This window comes from Triturus cristatus, chromosome 2_1, assembly GCF_964204655.1.
Source record: "Triturus cristatus chromosome 2_1, aTriCri1.1, whole genome shotgun sequence".
In the NCBI taxonomy this organism is placed as follows: domain Eukaryota; kingdom Metazoa; phylum Chordata; class Amphibia; order Caudata; family Salamandridae; genus Triturus; species Triturus cristatus.
Genome location: NC_140581.1, coordinates 987,374,932 through 987,399,137, shown reverse-complemented (window position 1 = coordinate 987,399,137; position 24,206 = coordinate 987,374,932). Strand labels below are relative to the sequence as shown.

General features: G+C 47.5%; 1 protein-coding gene across 1 annotated transcript in view; it reads right to left on the bottom strand.

Moving 5' to 3' along the window:
* The window catches only part of SEC24D (SEC24 homolog D, COPII component), a 553,336-nt gene that overhangs the window by 448,434 nt on the left and 80,696 nt on the right, over positions 1 to 24,206 (bottom strand). Inside the window, exons 3-5 of the mRNA XM_085634340.1 lie at positions 23,052 to 23,256; positions 21,859 to 21,992; positions 19,076 to 19,333 (exon numbers count right to left, since the gene is read on the bottom strand). Of these exons, the coding sequence (XP_085490466.1) occupies positions 19,076 to 19,333; positions 21,859 to 21,992; positions 23,052 to 23,256 (597 nt within the window). The remainder of the gene's footprint in view (positions 1 to 19,075; positions 19,334 to 21,858; positions 21,993 to 23,051; positions 23,257 to 24,206) is intronic.

The window sequence follows — 24,206 nt, the reverse complement described above, 5'->3', positions numbered from 1 at the left end:
TTTTTCGAAGGCCGAAGGGCTGATAGTTTCACCTTCACATTTCAAAGGTGTTACTGCAGTTAAGACATGCTGAGGGGCCCGAGTGAGAGCCTGGCTGGAGGGGTCCAGGCTCATTTTATAAATGTGACGAGAACTCAGAGTACCAAACCATGCTTGACTATGCCTCTCTGACATCCTAGCATGCAGTGCGAGTTTGGGAAAACGAAAATTAATAAAATGTTTGGGGGTATAAGCAAGCATTAAAGAAAGGGAAGTATGTGCTGGGCAAACGTCAGGTTAAAATAAGCCTTAGACTTTATATTAAGGTTTGTTTTATATAAATATATATTTCTAGTAGTGTTCATTTATAAATGCATATTTCTAGTAATGTGTACTTTGTAACTGGGAAATATCGCAATGTGAATTTTGAGAATACATTATTTACCCTTTAAACATGGTTTTTTTCTTATGGGTAACCAAAAAAAAAACATTGTCAGCATCTCAATGGGCATTTATGTACTGCAAAAAAGAAGTTGGCACGCCAGAAGGACTTTTAATTTTTTTGCCCGCATTTGTAGATGTGTGATGCCGCCATTTTATTTGAATGTTGCGACCTACCCAGTAGACACCTCTTAAGAAGTTAAACATAATTATAACAAACTGCTTTCAAAATGGATTTCGATCGTGGATGCTAAGCGTTTACAATGAGGAGTGATTACCAATAATACCTTAGATGACACTGCGGCCAGTTTTATTATAGGGGTGAGTGGTTCCAATGTGCCCTTGTGCAGACTGGTGCTGCCCACACTAAAAAAGAAAGAAATGGCCAGACTTCTGCCAATGCACATGCGTGTTACCAAGTAAACTCGTGTCTGACCATTGAGGGGGATGATCACAGAGGGTAGGTAGTGCAGTCTATGATTGCAATCTCTCCTTAGGTCAGTCTCAGAAGGGACTACAAATCTCCATAAATCTTCTCACAGGGAACTCAACTAGGATGTGCTAAATGCGAACTGAAACAAAGGCACAAATATTGCATTACAGAGGCACCTTGTGTCCCTCCCTGTCATATCTATCTGAGACTTGCTGGATCCCAGGGCAGAGATTCAGTCATTTGACCCCGGACATTTAAACTTGGAATTTGAATAGCTTCGATTGTCACCCATACTAAAATCACAGTGGTCCGGGGTATCAAGTGGACGGAGGGCTGGGAGGACCGCATTTCCCTATATGCGGACTATATTTTACTATATATGGCCTCCCCCAGCAATTCGATCAACTGCTTACTCGACATCTGTGCATCATATGGCCGCTTCTCGGGATACACAATCAATTGGGAGAAGTCAGGTCATGTACATTCTCCATGGTACTCCCCCGCCACTCCCCAGAGGAGTGAACATCCCAACTAGTCAAGACGGGTTTAAATATTTAGGCATCCACATCACCCCTAATCCCACTCTATTCTATGAGCGCAACCGCCTACCCCCTCTCAGAAGGCTCAAAAGTGATGTGAAATACTGGCACTCCCTGCCCCTGACGTTGGTGGGCCGAGCGGCATTGTTTAAGATGATGGCCCTCCACAGGTTCTTATATGCCCTCCAGAATACACCTACCCCGTCCCTCCCTCATATTTTAAGTCCATTGAAGCGGAGGTGAGCCTCCTCCTCTGGGACGGACGACCTCCTCGCATCGCAATGGCCAAACTCACTAGGGGATGGTACGACGGCGGGATTGCCCTACCTAATGTCAAGTGGTACTATTGGGCTCACCAACTTATAATAGTGAACCAGTGGCTCCACGCCCCGCAGGATGAGCCGGCCTTACAGCTGGATAGGCACACCCTTGGCACAGATGGGCTACTAGGGGCGCTCTATAATAAGGCCAAGGTACGCCCTCTATTTGCCCCCACTGCACACACGATTCACACCTGGTACACGGCACAGCGCATGCTTGGTTGGGACGGGGTAATCACCCAGCATAAGCCACTATGGGACACCCCTAGATTGGGTAAGCTCCGAAATAGCAAAGGCTTTGATCGTTGGGACCTCATTGGAATCTCGAGGGTGGGAGACTTGTGGAGGAAGGGAAAAATTGTGACATTTACTCAGCTGCAAACAACATACCACATGGCCGATTCGGAACAGTTCCGCTACTTACAAATTAAACACGCACTTACTAAGACCTTAACCCAAGGGGACGATCTCCCCGAGTCCTCACCTCTTAGGGACCGCCTCCTTACAGACCATCTCTCCAAGAAAGCCATTTCCCTCACCTACCGTAAACTGATAAATAATCAAAAAGACGGAGGAGCCTAGCGCGCAACCAAGATGGCCGCGTAGGTGCGAGGCTCCCGAGGACCTCCGCGACCTCCTGAATTAATCCTGGCGATATCCTGTCCTTGTTGAGGGGACTGTGTCGGTGAACCCGAGCTGAGGCGCCACCCGTTTTTTGGGCTCGAATCGGACCCCGAACACCGGTGGGAGCATCGATTGAAGGTTGCGGCCTTCTCCTCGCCGGCCCCCCGGATTGGAGTAGTGGGGCGATCCGGGGACGAAGTGAATAACAGCGGCGAGCGGGGCTGGGCGACTCGCGTACCCCGCACTTTCACTTTCGCTTTTGCGCCCTCCTTGCCTCAGGCGGGGTCGGGCTGCGGAGCGGGGTGCGGTGGTGTTGCCTTGTCCAGGTGCCCGGCTGACCCGCCGGCGGTGGGTTGAACCGCGGCCCGGTGGTCGCCCCCGCCCCCCCCCCTGACACCCGTGATTTGGTGTGGCGGCCCGTTTGGAGATCTTGGCACGACGGTGGAAGGGCCAGCATGTCCACCAAACAAGATGGCGACCGGGCGAAGATGAAGACAACCCGCCGTGGCACGGCGCACCAGGCCAATAGTATGGATCGCTATACGCTCCAGAAGGGTTCTCCGGAGACATCGCGGTCATCCCTGGTGGGCCCGACGGAGGCGCCTGCCCAACCGGTGGATCTGACCCTCCGGGACGTCATGGGCGCCATCGCAGAGATGAAGGCCTCAGTGGACCAGCGTTTCGATACCTTGGCGCAAAAAATTGACTCGGTCCTGGTGGATGTGGGCCTTGTGAGGGCAGACTTGTCAAAAACGAACGACCGAGTTGACTCCCTGGCCCACACCACAACGGGCCTCACTACGGACGTGGTGGCCCTCCAGAAGGAGGTGCGCCGGCTTGGCCAGGCGAGCGCCCTGATGGACCGGCGACTGGAGGATTCCGAGGGTCGGGCCCGGAGGAACAATGTTCGCATTATTGGTGTGCCGGAGGGCCGAGAGGCGGAGGCGGCAGATCTCTTCGTGGAAGAACTGATCCTGACCCATCTCCAGCCCCGGGGGCTGAGTAAGCTTTTTGCGGTGGAGCGTGCCCACCGGGTCCCTGGGGGCCGCCCTAAGACCGGTGCACCGCCGCGACCTATTATTGCCCGGATTTTTAATTTCCGGGACAGAGACGCCATCCTCCAGACCTCCAGGCAACAGGGACCGGTCAGGCTGGACAACATGGATGTACACTTCTACCCAGACTTTACTCCGGCGGTCCAGAAGCAGCGACAGAGCTTTCTTGGTATTAAACGTCGCCTACGGGACCTAAACCTCAAGTACTCAATGCTCTTTCCGGCTAAGCTGAGGGTGGAGGTGGATGGCCGTACGCACTTCTTCGACCGGCCCGAGGTGGCTGGGGACTGGTTAGATACTTTGCCTGGAGATCGGGGTGGGGGGGGCGCGGCTGGCGGGGGGGGCCCGCCGGCTCAGAATTGAGGGGTGACTGTATAGGCCTTGCTCTGGATATTGTTCCTTTACCAAATATTGCTTTCGTATGTTCCCCTCCCATGGAGGTCGGGTGGGGTCTGCTGGGGGCTTCCCTCCTCCTCGGGGGGACTAGTTAGTACTTAGCTATGGGGCGACAGGCACACTGCACTTTGGGGGGGCTGTCTGGGCTCATGCAGGGGTGCAGGGAGGGGGGAGTTCTGTTGGGACCGGGGGGGTGGGGGGGGTGTGTTGTTTGTTAGCACCGCAAGGCAAACCCGCAACTGTTTTGTTGTCTTTAAGATGCTCGGTGGGGGGCGACCGATTGTTTTGACGTATGATGGGGGGTAGGGATTTGATTGTGTTGTCATGGAATGTTAACGGCCTGGGGGATAGGATTAAGCGTGGTGTGGTCCTGCAGTATTTAAAACGTATTTCTCCAGATGTTGTCTTCCTGCAGGAGACACACCTTATAGGTAACACCTTTCATGCAATGAATCGGCGGGGATATCGTTTGGCGGCCCACTCCGGCTTCACTTCGGGCTCGCGGGGGGTGGGTATTATGGTCAAGAACTCGCTCCCGTTGGAGATTGACGAGGTGCGCCATGATGAGAGGGGACGTTACACTGTTCTGGTGGGACGAATGGAGGGTAGAGTGTTTATCTTTATATCAGTGTACGTCCCGCCTGGGTTACAAGCCACTACATTTGCGGACCTGGGGCGCCTCCTTCTGGACCTTCCGGGTGGCCTGTTGGTGGTTGGAGGGGACTTTAACGCGGTTGCCTCTGGGTCTATGGATCGCCATCCCCCTAGGGACCTCCCCCGGGCACAGGCGTGGCTGCCCGGCCTTTTAGACACGCTGGGCCTGGTGGATTGCTGGCGCTTAAAGCATCCCGTATTGCAACAGTACACCTTCCACTCGGGGGCCCATGGCAGCCTCTCGCGGCTTGATTACATCCTTGTCCCGGCGGCCCAGGCAGGGAGGGTGGGGGAGGTGCGCCATTTGGCACGGGGTATCTCAGACCACTCCCCATTGTTGTTGTATTTCGATGTCTTCCCGAGGGGGGATGGCAGAGTGGCCCCGATCAATGCATGGTATTTGCGCGACCCCACCATTCGTGCCGACTTGATCAAATCCTTACAGCGCTATTTCGATGAGAATGTGGGGTCGGTCCCGTCTGCCATCTCCCTGTGGGAGGCTTTCAAGGTGGTTCTTAGAGGGGAGGCCCTCTCCTTTATTTCCAATGCCCGGCGGCGCGAGCGGGAGGAGGTGACCCGGGTTGAGGCCGAGATTGCAGAACTGGAGGGTGACCTGGGGAGCGGGGTAACAGACGCCAAGTTGCATGTTTTGCACTTAAAGCAGGCGGCCTACCGGGCCCTCGTCACGGAGGCGGCCAGGGGCCTCAGTAGAGAGCAGCAGGGGCGATTGTATGATGTGGGTGACAAGGCTGGCAAATTGATTGCGTGGTTGGACAAGAGGGAAAGAGCGAGCCGCGTGGTGCCTTTGATTGAGAGCGTGGATGGTGTGTGCGTCACTGAGCCGGAAGCCATTGTCTCCTGCTTCGCGGATTATTTCCGCGAAGTCTACTCCCCGGTTTCTCCCTGCTCGGAGGAAGATTCCCATGCCTTGCTTCGGGACATCGCACTGCCCTCCCTTACGGTGGAGGACAGGGAATCGCTGGATGCCCCGCCCACCTCGGACGAAATTGCCTCGGCTATTCGCTCGGTTGCATCCGGCAAGGCCATGGGCCCCAACGGTATTCCCATTGAGCTATACAAGCTACGCCCGGATGTGTTGGCGCCCCACCTGCGCGCGATGTTCCTTGCGGCCCACTCGCAGGGCTCCCTCCCGCCAGACCAGCGTCTGGCTACAATTGTGGTGATCCATAAGGAGGGGAAGCCCCGTGAGCGGGTTACATCCTATAGGCCGATTTCGCTTCTGAACGCGGAGCCCAAAATCCTCGCCAAGGTGTTGGCCAACCGGTTGGTTGGCGTGGTGGGCGATTTGGTCCACCAAGACCAATCGGGCTTTATACCACACCGCAACACGGCGCTTAATCTGCGGCGCTTACACGGGGTGCTCGCGCGTGTCCCATTTGTGCGGGAGCCGGCCATCTTGGCGTCCTTGGACGCCACCATGGCGTTTGATACGCTCGAATGGCCATATATTTGGGCGATGCTGGCGAAGTTTGGGTTCGGCCCGGGTTTCGTCAGCTGGGTCAAATTGCTATATTCGGGCCCGTTGGCGCAGGTGGTGGTGAATGGGCGAGTATCTGCCCCATTCGCGCTGGGGCGGGGCACGCGACAGGGTTGTCCCCTGTCGCCTCTCCTGTTCGCCCTGGCCATGGAGCCCCTGGCGGAGTGGTTGCGGTGGCACCCTTCTATCCGTGGTCTTCGCTGGACCCCCGAGCATGAGGACCGCGTGTCCCTCTATGCTGACGATATCCTTTTGTATCTCGCCTCCCCGCGCAAGTCACTGATCGTCCTGGCTGATGTTTTGCGCTCCTTCGGTCGCAACTCAGGCCTGGTCATCAACTGGGCGAAATCCTGTGTCTATGTGCTCTCCGGGGAGGCCCCGGTCTTGCCACGGGACTGTCCGATCCAGATTGCCTCCCAGGGTTTCCGGTACCTGGGTATATATATCACTCTTGACCCGGAGGCCCGCTATGAGCGGAACTTGCTGCCCCCCCTCCAGCGTCTGAGGGAGGACGTGGTGCGCTGGCGGCGTCTGCCGCTCTCGCCGCTCGGCCGAGCGGCCTTATTTAAAATGATGTCCCTGCCGCGCTTCCTCTACGCCCTCCAGAATACCATGGACCTGGTCCCGGCACGCTACTTTCGCGAGGTGGAGGGCCTCCAGCGGCGCCTGTTCTGGGACGGGAGGCCGCGTATTGCTCTGGCTAAATTGACGCTCCCGTGGTACGATGGAGGGGTCGCCCTCCCGGACATCAAACGGTATTACTGGGCCTCCCAACTGGCTGCAATTAATCATGGCCTTTACGGGCCCGCCTTGAACCCGGCATTTGAGATGGACAGGACGCTTCTGCCCGGTGGCGATTATAATCGAGCGCTCTACTCTGGCGCGCCCGACTCCCGTTTGACGGGACCGACGCGTGTCATGGTGCGTGTCTGGCACGCGGCTAATGCAGCTATGGGGTGGAAGGACCGTTTGACCCGAGCGTCTCCGCTGTATGCATCTGAGAGGTTGGGCTCCCTGTGGACGTCGAAGGGCTTCGAGAAGTGGGACACGATCGGAATCAGCACGGTGGGAGATCTCTGGACGAGGGGGGGATTCAAAACTTTTGAGACGCTGCAGGCGGAGTTTCAGCTGCAGGGCAGTGAGTACTTTCGGTACCTACAGGTCCGCCATGCGCTGGGCTCCGTCTTCCCGGATGTTGCATCCATTCCGGAGTCTTCCCCCCTGGAGGACAGAGTGCTAGATGGCCATGTCCCGGACAGCACGATCTCCCTCATATACAAAAAATTGATTAACGATAGATCGTGTCTGCTGACTAGTCTCCGCGAGGCTTGGGTTGCCGACGGGCTGGAGCTGGACGACGAGGATTGGATCTCCGCGGTGGCCTCTCCGAAAGAGGTGGCCATCCCGGCTCGCCTTCGTTTCGTCCAGCTCAAGATCCTTCACCGGGTCTACGTGACGGGGCCAAGGCTTTTACGTATGGGTTTTGCCGGTGATGGAATGTGTAAGCGTGGCTGTGGTGCGTTGGCGACTTTCATGCATATACTGTGGGAGTGCCCGAAGGTGGAGCGATTCTGGCGTGGTGTGCATGAGGTTCTACGAATGGTTACGCGTGTCGCGCTGCTGCCTGAAGCGAGGAGATGCTTGCTGAATGTCTGGGAACCAAATGACTACTCGGTCCCGCAGGCGCGGTGGGTGACTCTGGGATACATGATAGCCAAGCGTGATATTGCCCAATTGTGGGGATCCCAGAGGCCCCCTGCGGTGTCGGCCTGGAAAGAGCATATGGATTGGTGTATGTTTCGTGAAAAGGTGGTGTATGTGGCGAGGGGTAAGCCTGGGGCGTGGATGAAACTCTGGGGCCCCTGGAACGCCTACCGCGGGGGTATTTGTGAGCCGCCGCTGCTACCGGCGGCCTCGCCGGCTCCGTCCCCCTAGATGGCGCCCCTCCCTTGGCCGCGGGCGCGCGGTCCCCCAGTCCCTGCTCTACTCCCGTCCTCCTCTTCAGAATCTTGCTGCTGGTTTGGATCCCCCACTTATGGAGCACGTGTTGTCACTTTGGATCGAGGGTTGCCTTGCGGTTGTGGTTTGTTTACGTTGTTTTGCGTTAAGAAAATGGAACCGTACTGTGGGCATGGAGCTGTGAGGCCTGCACCATTGATCACTCCTGTCTTCCTACTGTGCACCGCTGAGAAAGCTTTTTGCTGTATGTATGTAATATGCTTTCGATGCTCTAGCGGCCGGCCGTGTGGTTGTAGGCCCATACCTGTAACTTCTATAAACTGCAATAAACGGTTTCAAAAAAAAAAAAAAAAAAAAAAAAATAATAATCAAAAAGACCCCACACATGTCCTCAGAGTGAGGTAGTAGGCAGAATTGGGGGATCTAGACGATCAAGATTGGCAAGAGGCCCTCGCATCCCCGCGGGAGGTGGCAATCCCGTCCCGACTCCAACTTGTGCAATTAAAAATACTGCATAGAACATACTATACCAGAACAATGCTACACAGGATTGGGAGGGCGGAGACGCCTTTTTGCTTATGGGGATGTGGACAATTAGGCACGTTTCTGCACACAATATGGGACTGTCCCATTATAGTTCAATTCTGGGAGGCAGTCATGGCTACTATCACCCGAGTAAGTGGAGTGGAGGTCTCTGGGGAGCCCCGGTGCTGCCGTCTTAACATATGGGAGCCTACAGACCTTAATCACGCGGCGCATGCTTGGGCGATGCTGGGGATTACAATTGCTAAGCGCAACATTGCACAGCATGGGGGGGGGGCCGGCAGCCCCCATGCACCAGCACTGGTGCCACGATCTAGATAAGGCCATGGTAGCGGAAAGGAAAGTATTTATCCACAAAGGTTGTCCTCGAAAATGGACAAGAGTATGGGGCAAATGGAACACTTATCGAGGCAATATTTGCTCCCCCCACCGGAGGACTCCGACACAGATCTGAGTGACTAATCCATAACAGCCCACACGAGACCGTGGAGACGCCCAGGGGATATAAATTGAACTTTCAGTGATGTGGGTGAGGAGACAATGTACCAAATTTGTACTATGTATTGATTAACGCGCTTACTTTGGAGATAATGCAGCTGCCTGTCCGCGATGTAAGCTCCAAGGTGCGGATCTGTTACATATGCTTTGGTCCTGCACTGCACTGGTATTGTATTGGCGGACGGTCACGGCTCTATTAGAGCAGTGCACCAGCGTGCTGTGTCAGCATACTTGGGAGATATGCATATTAGGCTTATATAAGCGAAATAAGCAGAATAAGATATCCTCCCGCTTTCGGGACCTAGGCTATATTACTGCGAAGCGCCTGATCACTAAGAACTTTAAAAGAGGAGAAGCCCCTGTCGTAATTAGCTGGGAGAAGTCATTTAATAATTGGGCGCAAGCAGAGAGTGTGGCATTACACAGAGAGGAGACTGCAGGTCCAGCAGCCCAGCCTTGGGATACGTTGCTGAATAGCTTCACACAACACTGCAGCACTGACGGTCAGCCCCCGCACACGTCCTCCACCAATGTGAACCTTTAAGCTCTGTGCCCTAGCGGCTTGACACATAGATAATACTTGTGCGTAATGCAAGGCTATTGCCCTTGGCGATCATTACCTGTTCTTCCTTTGTTGGCCTGTAGAACACGCCGTGTGACTGAGAGTACTGTCTGGTGCATCTTGGGTCCATCTTACACTATGGTTCTTGCTGGGGAAGGGAAGAGGCGGTTTCTTGGAAGTCAGCAATATCTTACCGGGACACCCGGGGGTTGAGGATATAATAGGCTAATTTTGAGTTGCAGTTGTTTTATTTATTGTTTCTTTTTCTTTTTGTTGTGGTTGCTGTTTCTATTTATTCTTCTTCGTTTGTGCTTTGGATTCTTTATTGGCACCTTATCAGGTATGTGCATATAGTTTCACGGCGAGTTGGTACAACTCACTACCAGCATCCACCAATGTTACCCACCACTGAGGTTTAGTCCACTATGCTAATCATTGATGTTTAACTCCCCTCATGTGCAAGGCGGTAGGTGCTACGTCGGCGTTGGCATCCCATGTGGCCATGCTGGACATGGTGGAATATGTCATAAGAGGTGATCTGTCAGCAATTCCTTAACATCCCCATTGCATGGTAATTCGCGGACATGTTTTGAAATGGACACTTGGTCAATCGCTGGGTATACCTGTTACACTTACTTTTGGCACTATTTGACGTAAGCCCTGTGCGGTCTGACATACTAGCCAAAAATGCTATTGTACCATACCATGTACTTATTCCTCTGTTTGTTACTGAGTATGCTGTTTATTGAAAAATGGAACAACTGTCAATAAAGATATTTAAAAACAAAAAAAAACATTTATTGATTAACGCGCTACTTGATGCATGTATACAACATGATTTGTAATTGTTCGATGTAATCAGCAATGTTTCTTTTAAAATTCAATAAAAAGGTTTTAAAATGTGAAAAAAAAGAAAGAGAACGAGTTACTTACCTGTAACTTCAGTTATCTAGTATTGGTATCTTTCATAGATTCACATGCTTAGAATCATCACCGCCGACGAGGTGGGAGTCTCGCGGTACAATAATATATATACATAATAGTCATAAAAAACATTATACAATAGGCTAATATGGACAGTAAAGTTACTATAGTAGCCTATTTTAGTCCTTTTGTAAAAAGAACAAATCTGGAATACAGCCAATCAGGCTGCAGCACCCTCCTAGAACACTCCACAGAGAGGCAAACCCTCAGATTTTCGTAGCAAAAGTGCCAGTAAGTATGTAATAGCAATAAGGTAAGCCTCTCCGGGGAGGAGGGTGGGTCGCATGTGAATCTATGAAAGATACCAATACTGGATAACTGAAGTTACAGGTTAGTAACTCGTTTTCTTATCCAGTATTGGGGTATGCTTCATAGATTCACATGCTTAGAATCAGAATAGTTAGCAGTAAAAATCCTAAGTTGTATAGTGGATGGTGGGTATCATAAGAAACACAATAGATACCTCGTAATACCAATACAGCCATGCAATATAACATTCTAACCCTAATAAGGTAAAGCATTATATATATATATATATATATATTCACTGAAAAAACCATAGGTTTCACACATGTTATAGTTAGGTGGACATTTTATTGATAAAAAACCAATGAAATTCCCCCGTTATAGTTAGTGCAGGCAACTATAACTCACGCGACCGCAATCCTCTGCTGATGCTAATACTGTATTTAGACACTTATTTGCCCAGGTCTTCTTCCATTAAATTTTAGCTATACATATATTACAAATATTTTTTTTTCATAAAGACACATATGTCATCAGCAGAAGATTGCGGTCGCGTGAGTTATAGTTGCCTGCACTAACTATAACGGGGGAATTTCATTGGTTTTTTATCAATAAAATGTCCACCTAACTATAACATGTGTGAAACCTATGGTTTTTTCAGTGAATTTGCAAGGTTTTTTAAATGCTAATTCCTAACTATAACGTGTGTGAAACCTATGGTTTTTTCAGTGAATTTGTACGTTTTTTTAAATGCTAAGTTACTTTACGCCATTCGTGGCGTGCGCGCCCAGTTAACGCAGTTCGTTCCGTGCGCGCGGTGCGCTTCGCGCACCGCGCGCCCACTTTACGCAGTTAGTGCCGTGCACGCACGGTGGTCACGCGGTGCGCTGCGCGCACCGCGTGCCCACGTTATGCGGGATGGGCCATGTACGCACGATGCGCACCGTGCGCACATGGGGGACATATTATGCGCATCTTTGTGAAATGTATTCTTTGTTTATTTCTTACCTGTAATAAGCCATGCACAAATGGTACCCTTGGGGCACCATTTGCACACGGGGTGGGGAGGGTGTGGATAATTTTTTTTTTTTTAATTTTTTACCGTACGCGTACGGTAAGCGTAATCGGCGATTTTCAGAAAAAAAAAATTTTTTTTTTGGGGCTTGGGGGTTGTTTGGGGACCCCTATATCAATGCTGGGTGGTTAGGATCTCAAGAAACTGCCTCTTTAGACATTTTTTGGCATCGTTTTTGCTGCCCAACTCAGAGAGCGAGAGAGAAAATGGCGGCCGCCGCTTCCTGGTTTCGACCGATTCGAATGTTTACTAAGATCTAACAGCCAATCAAAATCGCGCTCGCGCACGCCACCGTACGCGTAGCGCACCGTAAGCGCACCGTAAGCTGGCTCAGATATATATATTGATTTAAAGGCTATTTTCTCTGAATCTACTGAACAGATTTACACCAAACCTACAAAAGGCACTTCCTTGACCTGAGGACTACCTCTCTGCCAAATTTCAAGTAATTCTGTTCAGCCGTTCGGGCTGTAGCTGTGTCTAAAGGTCCTATGGAAAAATGCATGGGAAAAACGCGTTTTGGGACCCCCCTTTTATCTCAGCCCCCGCTTGACGAATCCCCCCAGACACTTTCAGGGTAGGAGCGGAGCATAGCGCCCCACCTATTTTGAAAAATTCGCGAGGATTCGTCGACCGGCGCCAAAGTTATTCAAAATAGAATGTTGCGGATTTCATAACTACCTACTGGCGACCGCCAGTAGGTAATATATATATATATATATATATATATATATATATATGAGAAGCACAGTATCAAAACAGATAAGAAACAATACACCATGTACATGTTAGCATGTAATGACATAATCACCTCCTTACAGAGGCTTATCTTATTTGAAAAGGTTTCGCAACACTGCTTGACCCACAGCTGATTCAGCATGTGTCGCCAGATCGAGACAGTAATGCCGTGTAAAAGTGTGCACATTTGTTCAGGTCGCGGCACGGCAAATCTTCTCCAAAGGTACTCCGGCAAAAAGAGCAGTAGATGAGGACACTGCCCTTGTGGAGTGAGCTTTGGGTTTCGCAGACCAAGGATGCCCTGCTTTAGTATGGCAGAATTGGATAGTAGATGCAACCCACCTTGCAATAGTGGATTTAGTAACAGCTTTTCCTGGTTTTTGACCACCATAAGAAATAAACAATTGATCAGACTTTCTGATGGACACAGTACGTGAGATATAGAATTTCAGAGACCTTTTAACATCCAAGGTATGCAAGGTCTTTTCAGCAGAGGAAGACGGATTGGGAAAGAAAGAATGCAGTATAACAGGCTCATTAAGATGGAATGTAGAGGGAACTTTCGGAATAAACGTTGAATTAGTTCTGAAGAGAACATAATTATTGGTGAATTTCAAATAAGGTTGTTTGATAGTGAAAGCCTGAATTTCACTGACTCTCCGAGCAGAGGTGAGTGACACTAAAAGTGCCGTTTTCCAGGAGAGATACTTGAGGTCAGCCTTGTGAACAGGCTCAAATGGATGCTTCATAAGCTGTTGTAACACCAGATTAAGACTCCATTCTGGAGGAGGAGCTCTGATGGGTGGAAAAGATCTGAAAAGCCCCTTTAGAAATGGTTTGATCAAGCGATTAGAGCAAAGGGATGTAGCTCCTCAGAACGTCTGTAGGTAGAAATGGCCGCTAAATGTAGCTTAACAGATGTAAACAAAAGACCAGACTAGGATAATGAAAGAAGATAAAGCAGAACTTTATCTGGAGAACATCTTAAAGGATGTATATCTTTGTCACTGCACCAAGAACAGAATCGTTTCCATTTCAAAGCATAAGTCTTTAGAGTAGAAGGAGCTCTTGCAAGTATATCTCTACAATCCTGAGGCAAATCTAACTCCTTGAATTCTGTGAATTCAGAAACCATGCATGAAGATGCAATTGGACTGGACGAGGATGAAGAATCTGGCCCTTGCTCATTGATAACAGGGTCGGAACTGCAGGAAGGCGGTATGGTCTTCGTTTACACAGTAGGAGAAGCTCCGTGAACCAATGCTGCCATGCATCGTGGGGCATTGAGAATCATGCAGCATGGTTCCATTTTGAGCTTGCGCAGAAGTCTTGGAAGCAATGGGAAGGGGGGAAATGCGTATGCAAATATCCCTGTCCATCTCATCATGAAGGCGTTCCCCCCACGAGCCCTTCTTCGGTTCCCAACTGGCAAAGAATGGGCACTTCTGTTTTTGGAGGCAAAGAGATCTAGATTTGGTCTGCCCCTCATCCAAAATATGTGTTCCACAACTGATTGATCCAACTCCCATTCGTGACAGGACTTCGAAGTCCTGCTCAGAGCGTCAGCCAGACTGTTGTGAATTCCTATCAAATGTTCCACCTTTATCGTGATGTTGTGAGAAAGTAGCCATTCCCAAATGCTTTGAGCTTCTTGAGACAGAATGTGTGAACGGGTACCTCCTTGCTTGTTTAAGTAATGCATGCAAGTGGTGTTGTCGGTTCTGATGAGAACTGTTGACCCTTGAATCCTTGGGAGAAAAGAATGCAACGCCAGGAAAATGGCTCAAAGCTCTAAGAAGTTGATATGCATTTTTGCCATCGCAGAGGACCCCTTTCCTCTTATGCAAAGATCTTGAAGGTGTGCGCCCCACCCTTCTAGGGAGGCATCTGTAGTCAGAATGAACTCTGGCACAGAAGGAAGAAAAGTAAGCCCGGTTGAGACATTCTTGGCGCGCAGCCACCAAAGCAGCGCTTCCCGCATAATTGGAGTTATTTTCACTAGGTCGTCGAACGACCCTGAGATCTGCAGCCATTGACTGTCTAGTTCCTCCTGGATAGGCCTCATCCTTAGACAGGTGTGAGGTACCAACAGTATTGCTGAGGATAGTATTCCCAGGAATGATCTGATGATTCTAACAGAAGCGAACTGTCTTCTTTGGAGGTCTGATGCCAGAGAAATCAGACGTGATTGCCTTTCTTTGGACAAGAATACCTTGTCCTGAATAGTATCCAAGACTGCCCCCAGAAATTGAATACTTTGAGAAGGATGAAGAACTGATTTTTTGATGTTGAGGGACAGTCGCAGGGATTGAAATAGTTGAAGACATGTGGACGTTGCTCGAGAGGCCTGCCGAAAAGAAGAGGCCTTTATTAGCCAATCGTCCAGATAAGGGAAAAGTTGTATGCCTTGAAGTCTGAGGTGAGCTGCCACCGGGGCCAGGAATTTTGTAAAGACTCTCGGGGCTGAACGTAGACCGAAGGGGAGGACTTGGAATTGAAAGTGAGCACCTGCCACAGTGAAACGGAGGAATTTCCGATGTTTGGTGTGAATGGGGATGTGGAAGTATGCATCCTGGAGATCCAATATTGTCATGAAATCTGCATGGCCCAGCAGCTCAAGGATTTCTTGGAGCGTGACCATGCGAAAGGATTTCTTTTGAAGATATTTGTTCAGCATTCTTAAATCCAGGATAGGTCTCCTTTCCCCTGATTTTTTCTTTACTAGAAAAAAGCAGGAATAAAACCCTATTCCCACTTGAGAGCGAGGCACTCTTTCTATCGCTCCTTTGGAGAGCATGGTTTTTGCCTCCTTCCTGAGAAGAGCAAGATGTGGTGGATGTTTCTTTAAAGGTGGGTGAGGAGGAGGAATGCCGACGAATTCTAGGGTGTGCCCAAATTGAAGAATATCCAAGACCCACTTTTCGGTGGTCAATCGTTTCCAATTGTTGAGATGTCGGGATACATTCAGAATCCTGGAGATAAGGTGTGGCAGAGCTGCTGCAGGTGCTAGGAAGTTGTCACTGTTTTCTAGCAGAATCCCTGCCCTGTTGAGGCTGTCGTCTTCTATTCTGCTGTCTATAAGCGGCAGCCGGAGGGTTTCTGTAGGACCGCTGCTGTTCCTGCTGTTGATGGTTATATCTTCCCTGATAGCCTTGGGACTGGTATCTTTGATAGCCACCACAAAAGGAATAAGATCCTCTGCCACTGGATCCCCGAAAGGAGTCTTCCTATATTGTAAGGTGCCAAGGGCTCTGGCAGTGTCAGTATCTTTTTTGATGTCTTGCAGAGCCTCATCTATATGTCTGCCAAAGAGCGCATCTTCATCGAATGGCATGTCCAAAATCTTTGTTTGGACCTCAGGGCGAAAGGTGGTAGATTTCAACCATCCCAGACTTCTGAGGACTGCCGCTCCAGCTAGTTGACGAAAACCTAAAGAGGCTAGGTCCATAGATATATCATTTATTTCGGTTCAGCCCTTTCTCCTTCAAGGAGAATTTTCCTTGTCTCCTGCTTCTTATCATCAGGTAAGAAGTCGAGATATGGAGCAATGTCCGACCATAGTTGGCGGCCATATCGCCCTAGAATTGCCAGGGAGTTTGTGGCACGAACTGAAGTACCCGCCATGGTGGTGAATTGCTTACCGATGTTATCAAGGCACCTCCCATCCTTATCCGGCGGTGCTGTAACACGAATGGATGGATTCCGAGACTTACGTTGAGCAGCCTGTGAAATAACTGAATCTGGTCTAGGATGACCGGACAGCCAAGCGGGGGAATTATCCGGTGCTTTGTATCGATTCTAGGAAGAATCGCAGGCACTGAAAATGGATTTTTCATCATTTTAGTTCCTTCTTCACAGATATTAATCTACTGCCTGAGGAACTGGCGAAGATGGCGTAGGGAGCAAGTATTCATCCCATTCATCCACAGTCGTGGGCGAATTTGGTAGTTCCCCATCCTCTGCAAAAGTATTGTCATCATCATCCTGGATTGAATGCTGCACAGGTAAAACATCCTGAGGTTCGTCAAAAGGGCCAGACGGACCTGCGATCTGCAAAACAGGAGGCGTAGTAGGTTATGTTGGAACAGGCGTTGCTGGTGGAAAACGTGCATGATAGTCCCTTAACATAGCAGGCAGGTCTTGCACTAAGGCAATAGGCGTTTGCACCATAGGTTCCTGCTGAAATGGGGTCTCTTGAGGACCTCGTAATGACTCACAAGGATCATAGTACTCTTCCTCATCTTCTTCATCCTGATATTTAATCCGGAGTTGAGAAGGATTGCGTGCTGGGCTAAAAAGCCCATCATCCTCCGACTCGTCAAGATAGTGACTAGGAGGCAAGGGCGAAATATGAGAAACGTCCTGGAAATAGTTTCTTGAAGATGGGAACGTCGACTATAGTTTCGATGTCAAAACTGGTGTAATCTGTAAAGATGTAGGCCTTTTACGCTTCAGCGTCGATAAGATGTACATAGATGGTGATTCAGTTCCAGCCAAAGTAGCCATAACAGAAGTTACCGTCGATGTTGTCATCATCGAAGTCGTCGACGGAAAAACCATTGTCAACGATGCTGTCGTAGTCGAAGCCACTGCTGTCGTCGACTGTGGACTCGTCGACGGGAGTTGAATCGTCGTCGACGGCGGAAGCGTAGATGGCAGGTGACTCATCGTCGACGAGAAATGACTAGTCGTTGTCACTGGTACCGGCGACGAAGCAGGCAATGTTATCATCGTCGACGGTACCGTCGTCGACAGAGCGATCGTCGACGGAGCGATGTTCTTCGTCGACGAAGAGGAAGCACTCACCGTCTGAGGAGATTTCGTCTTCGACGGTGCTTTTTTCGACGTCGAAGGAATCCTGATAAATTCAGGGTGTGTTTTTTGCTGTTTTAAAGCAGTTTTCAGTGAAATTTTTCTTTTTCCACCAGATTTCTCCTTAGAAGAGAATGAAAGCTTCTCTTTTCTAGAGGAAGAGTGACCAGTCTCAGAGTGAGGCTTCTTCAAGGTCTTACTCTGTCGCTCAGGGGGATCATCAGATCTATCCCTCTTCTTGGTTAGAGGGATGGCCACCTGAGGACTAACACTGCCATCATCTCCTGAAATGACGTCAGATGCAGTTTTCAACTTCTCACGCCAAACCAGCAATCTTCCTTCTCTGTCTTTCAAAGTCTTGGCAGGAAATTTTCTACAAATTCTGCAGTCTTTAACTTTGTGAGCCGGATACAGACAATAAATACATTCTTCAAAATGTAGTCTCTTCTTCCCACATGAAGTACAAGGTAAAAACAAGCTTTTCTTTGAAGTATCAGACATAGCTACTCACAAAGTTCAACCAAAGGTGAAGAAAACTCAGCAGAGCTCAGGGAGACTCCCTGTCACACGACGTGCGGTAGAAAATCTGAGGGTTTGCCTTTCTGTGGAGTGTTCTAGGAGGGTGCGGGAGCCTGATTGGCTGTGTTCCAGATTTGGTTATTTTTACAAAAGGACTAAGATAGGCTAATGTAGTAACTTTACTGTCCATATTAGCCTATTGTATAATGTTTTTTATGATTATTATGTATATACTTTATTGTACCGCGAGACTCCCACCTCGTCGGCGGGGATGATTCTAAGCATGTGAACCTATGAAAGATACCCCAATACTGGCTAAATAAAAGCTCTGGGTACAAGTGAATCGGCGCAGGGATGTAGATGGTTTCAAGTGGTGGGGTTCCGCACCCATTACTGAGGATAGCATTCTATTTTCATTACCACACTTTGACCCAGAGCAAGAGAGAGAAAGGGAAAAAAATGAAAAACATGAAGAAAGAGAAAGACAGGGAAACTGTGACAAAGTGAATAAGCAGGGGTAAAAAAGAACCTGCAAAAGTGAGATAAACAGGCAAGTCTATGGCTGTGGAAGAAAGAGGCATGAGCTAAATCAAGACTGGACAATCTTGGTATTTTGCAACCTCCGCACTATGCAGCACCTATGGTGGACTTCTAAAAAAAAAGTAAGTTGGGCACCTGCAGGTATTACTATATATTTTCTTTCACAAATTAAGCACAGTGCATGATCAGCTGCATTCAAAGAGAATCATTCTTGATTAATTTCTACAAAGGTGTCCCCTGCACGGTTTTCAGCCTTAAAAACATTACATGCCGAATCCGTTACTGATCATCAATTACTGCACCAAACCCCCGAAAAAAGTAAAGTAGTGTTCAGCAGTCTGGCCCATTGTTAAATGTGCAAGTAGTTCTGCGATATTCCTCTTCTGAATCTACAAAGATTGCATTCAAATGCAATTGTGTGAATAAAACATGGTATATATTTCACTAAAAAAAAAACAATTTCTAAAAACTCCAAATTGTCTGTCTTCATTATATACATACATTGCAAATCCTCTGGTTCGTCTTTGATTGGCGTTTACAAGAGTCATTGCTTGAACCTCCGTGCTATTCTCACAGGCCTCTGTAACGCCCATGAAGCAAAGCTCTGTTTTGTATGTGCTTTGATATTTCCAATAAAGAAAAGAAAGTTACTTCACTTACCTTGCTGTGGTGGGTAACCAAGGCCTGGGGGTTGACCACGGAGCTGCTGCTGGAAGTTGGCATTAGGGGGATTAGGTCCAGAGAGTCCATCTTGCATGTGCATTGGTGGTAAGGAAGGAGGAGCGCACAAACCATTCACACTATTTGTCTGCGGTGGAGGCATCTGAGGTAAGTTCGTATGGGGCCCAAGGACTGGTGGGGGGCCTTGGTAAGAGCTTGGAAGAGGTGGACCAGAAGACATCTGTTGGACTCCAGTACCTGTACAAAACGTGCCATCATTAGCCATGAAAATACCAACATATTATTTCATTCCAGGACAGCTCAAAGTTATTGTTATATTGTTTGTTTGCGGTTGTCAAGAGGGCCAGCTTATCAACAGATATGATGAACAATTATTTGCACATTTACCATAATAGGCCGAGACCAGATGCCCTCTCTGGCTGCTAACCAGGAGGCTTGGTCACAAGAGACGAAATGCTTTGCTTGACACTATTGAATAGGCGTAAAATGTAGCTTTAAAAAGAAAATGATATCATCAAGCCCCACCTTACAAACATTATTTATAAGATGAATCTGTTAACAATGTGAGTAAATTACAATTTTTTTTCCTGAAAATTATGTTTATCAAATAGGTTCCCACTTGTCACCTGCAATCGACATCAAGACTCTCACCTAAAATTGCTTCTTAGCCATGCAAGATCCTGTAGCCGGCAGTTATGCGTCTCATTCGCCAAACTTTGGAATAGCCTCAGACTCACTTTAATTGCAGTACCCAGCCGCTTAACATACAGAAAACATAGGTAAATCCTATCCTAGCCACCTGGTCACATGCAAGCCAGATCCCTGTACTGTAATGTCAGGAAACCCTTTGAGAGGTGTAAACATAAGGGCTACACAAACTTGTTAACATAGCAAATCGAAAAAGCAACATTCTAACTACACTATGTACAAATGAGACTATACCAAAGGAAAAGAAGGATTGAGTAGGAATGTAAACATGTCTGGAGAGAATCTAGAAAACGAAACTCATTAAAGGTGGCACTAAAATGTGCAATAGTTCCACTACTCTAGTTGAAATGGAAGGGCACATTAATACAACACTAAGGATGGTCATAGAGGTAGAGGGATGGCAAGTTAAATATATTCCAAAACAAAGGAAAATAATACAGTTAGGTTGGAAATTTCTTGAGGCCATCAGACAGGAGTGCGAGAAAGTGTACGCCAAGGAAATAGTTTATATCATGGAAATAAACCTAAGGAGGAAAGGTAAGAAGTAAAACATGTGAACTTCTTTAACGGAACAAGAATAAAGGGATAGAACCTCCATCAGCAAGCTTGTTGACGACACAGGCCCGCATTACAGACTTAATTGTAATTTCGATATGAACATAAGTTTCACTTACATCTGAATTATAAATTGTGTGTTGTAAACACCCTTTTTCCTTCCTCAGGACATTGTGGCAGGTAGCACCTGCAGAAGTGTGTGTGAGGAAGAAGGTTCCAACGGAATAAATAAAACGTGAGAGTCGGCAAAACACAGAATCCTGGTATCGTTACCCATTTTAAGGATACAAATGACAGCTGGTTTTCTCGGCAGACTAATATTAAGGGATTAAATCAGTAACAGCATTAAAACGGAGATTACAGGCTTCACATTGAAATCTTTCCAAGTTAAGGGTGAAGCTCAAGGGCAAAGAACAGGTCTTCAAATCCATGCCAAATCTCTTGAACCTTTGGAACTAACATTATGTACCTCTACTACTTGTGAGTAAGCTCGAACCAAAACACCCACAACGTCAATCATCCAAAATGATATATTTTGCCTTGCAATCTTCCTACACCCACATAGAAAACAATGACTGTGCCAGATGCATACACCACAAACAAGCAACAGTCCCTTCTGCACACAATTAATATGGTGTCTGTCTCGCATTGTCTCCGCCTCCTCACACAAACACCTGGTCTCTCTGTTGGTAAGAGTCCAGTGGCCACAGACTCTTGATCTTAAGATCCACCAGTGCCCCATGGCATTTTAAGTTTCTATTTCAGGGTCACTTATGGAGATTCTGCCAGCTCGGCTGTACCCTGATCCTCAACTTGTTTTGCCATCCTCCATTACCATACATGGTCTCCAATCAGTGCGTTCCACTTTATCAACAAATTACGTATGTCCTCTACAATGAAATACAGAGACCCTGTGCTCCCAAGCTAGGATTATGCTCTAGGATTATGCTCTACAAATATCAGTACATATCAAGAAGTATGGTAAAAAGTATTAAAAGGCCACGTGCATTACTGAAGAGTTGCTTGCAACTGCTGCCAGGCTGGTAAGACGGATCTGTGAGCTAAGTACCTCCTGATGACATCGGTGTACACCTGCAGGTGACATGTTAACAGCTAAATTCTGACCGGAGTTGACTTTGTTCCAAGGCTAATAAACTGGGTTTCATTACAAAGAGTGACAACTATTAATTATCGCGATACAAATGGACAAACTATGGTAGAAAGCACTTCTAAAAATAGCTTATTACTAACGTTGCAGCAATAAACTTCACATTCAGCCTTAGAATATTCCAATTAACATACATTTCTTTACCATTTTGTAGCTATAATTGTCTACAATTCAATTACAAACAATCGTGACTTTTTGCTTAAAGAGAGAAAGGGGGTTTGAAGTGTTTTTAAAAGATCAGATACCCTCAGGATATATTGAAAGTTGTAAACTGCTAAGGACTATAAATATTAACATTAGGAGCCACAACATAAGCGGAGTTAGGCCTTACCGTGATTGCTTATCTGCATGCTGCTGAGCTGGGAGGTCACTTGCTGTGCTGAGGCGGCACTGGAGTATGAGGGAGGAGAGCTGTAAGGTGCGTAGGAAGGTGAGGAATTGTTCACATGATTTTGCCCAGGAAACCTAAAGAAAGAAACATTCGGAATTGCGTTTTAAACGGCCCTAAAATGATTATCTTACAATTCATACTGGTGTTTTATAATGATAAGGTGGAAAATACGTTTCTAAGCAGAAACACTTGACTTTTCACTTGAGTCCACCCTACAGACATGAAGTATTGCCTCCCCAGAGATGCACTGAACTGCAGACCCCAGGGAACACTTCTACCTCGGCTGACATCAGGCTGGCATAATTCAACGTGATCATCAGGCTACACGTAGGCTGGGGCCATCCCTGACCACTTTATTTGCAATATTTATTTGCACCCCTTGAAGGCTCATCCTAACAATTTGAGCCCCGACAACCTAATGACAGAGGCCTGCAGTCAACAGCAAGCTACTAGGTGCATCCCAAGTGAAGGGGCACAGCCAGGGACTACAGGGGAGCCAGCAATGCCACCTCTTCCCGTTTTTCCCTTCTGTGTGAGGTCTGTTGCACTGTGAACTTGAGGCTTCTGTCACGAAAGCCTTTCTGACGCTCCCTGATAAGCCAAAAATGCCATTGAGGGGACCTTGACCTTTATGGATGACATCACTTGAGCATGGACAGCCTTCCATGATCTTTTTGAAAGAAGATTTTGAAGTATGAGGCTCAAAGCACTTCTTAAATTGAGTAAAAGTGCTCTCTTAGGGGTAAGAGAGCTTTGTCAACCCCAGGGCTAGACAGGTTAATTTTCTCCCTCTCAATACATAAAATACAATCCATGATAATGGATTAATCTACAAATAAGAGAAATTTAAACCATTATATTTGCCTTTGGTAGGTGCACATAAACGTGTGCATAATCTTCCAAAGCTTTGAAATGGGACAGAGAATACATGCAAATGTGCAGGGTCAAACTCAAGAAAAATACTTCCTACAACATGGGTGCAGTGAGACAACAGATGCAGAGGTCTCTTCAAGCTGTCTTAATGTGGAGTTTGAATCCAAGGTGGTGATGGGGAACAAAGGAAGCAACCATAAGCCTATTCATACTTATAACGAATGAGAAAACAAGGTCCAAACAGACACGTGGTACGTTACCTTTGTGGTTGATTTGTTGAAATACTGGGCCCATTCTGTAGACCATTGTACGTAAACTGAGTGTTTGCAGGAGGTGGAGAGCCTATAGAACCAGGATGTGGAAATCCCGCATTACCAGGAGGTGGTGGTCCTATGGGACCAGGAGGTGGGGGTCCCATGGGACCAGAAGCTGGGGGTCCAATAAGTGCTGCAGATTTTGGAACAGCTAAAATGAAAGAGGTTTGAGGATGAATGAAAAGATAATAGATTCTACACTAAATTAGACTTCATCATATAATGCAGAGATTTACATTTGCAATTAATAACTATTTAACAATGACCAACTTACCTAGGTAGATACAGAATGGGGTCTATATATTTACATTAATTCTGAGCTTTTTCTGCAAATAATTACCAGAAAATAAATGACATCCAACATGAAATTTGTGATGTTCTTTGGACTACTAAAATTCTTGTTAATGTACTATTTAAAGTCTGGTAGGCCATTACAGAAAAGCAAATGTAATTGTTATGCAATGAATAACTTAATTTGACAATTATAAAATGCATTCAGGTAATAGATGACACAATGACAACTGAATAAGTATATTAAATTATTTTTACAGCAATACAGGCCACGCTTATAGTTTAATTTGCCTGGGTTATCCATGTATGCAAAGATGTGTTCAAAGAGATTACTTAGTATGATGTAGTTACTTTCTCTTACAGTTTTTCGCATGAGTTACAAGTCAACAATTGTAGGCCATGACCAACTTTGAAAAAAGGTATTTAAAGCATGAAATGTAAGCCCTTTCAGAGGAACCAGTACCATATTGAAATGCATAGTACCTCAAAGCTATTTCTCCAGAGCAATAGGACCACTTACCTCAGTGCAAAAGGGTGGTAAAGGATCATATGGATATTAGGAGAGCACTATTTGAAATACTTCCTAATATTGAGCATGCAAGAACCAATCACCTACCCTTTGGCAACAGTACCATATTCTCGCCTTGCTTCACAATCTGTTTAATACGTTCATGGCCAGCTAACATGCAGAAAAAAAGCTCTTTGTGAGGATAAATTCGCAAGCCATATTCACAGAATCTAGACTGGCAGAACTTTACCCTACCAAAGCGTATTGGCAAACATGGAAATACCACCAATATGCCTGCAATT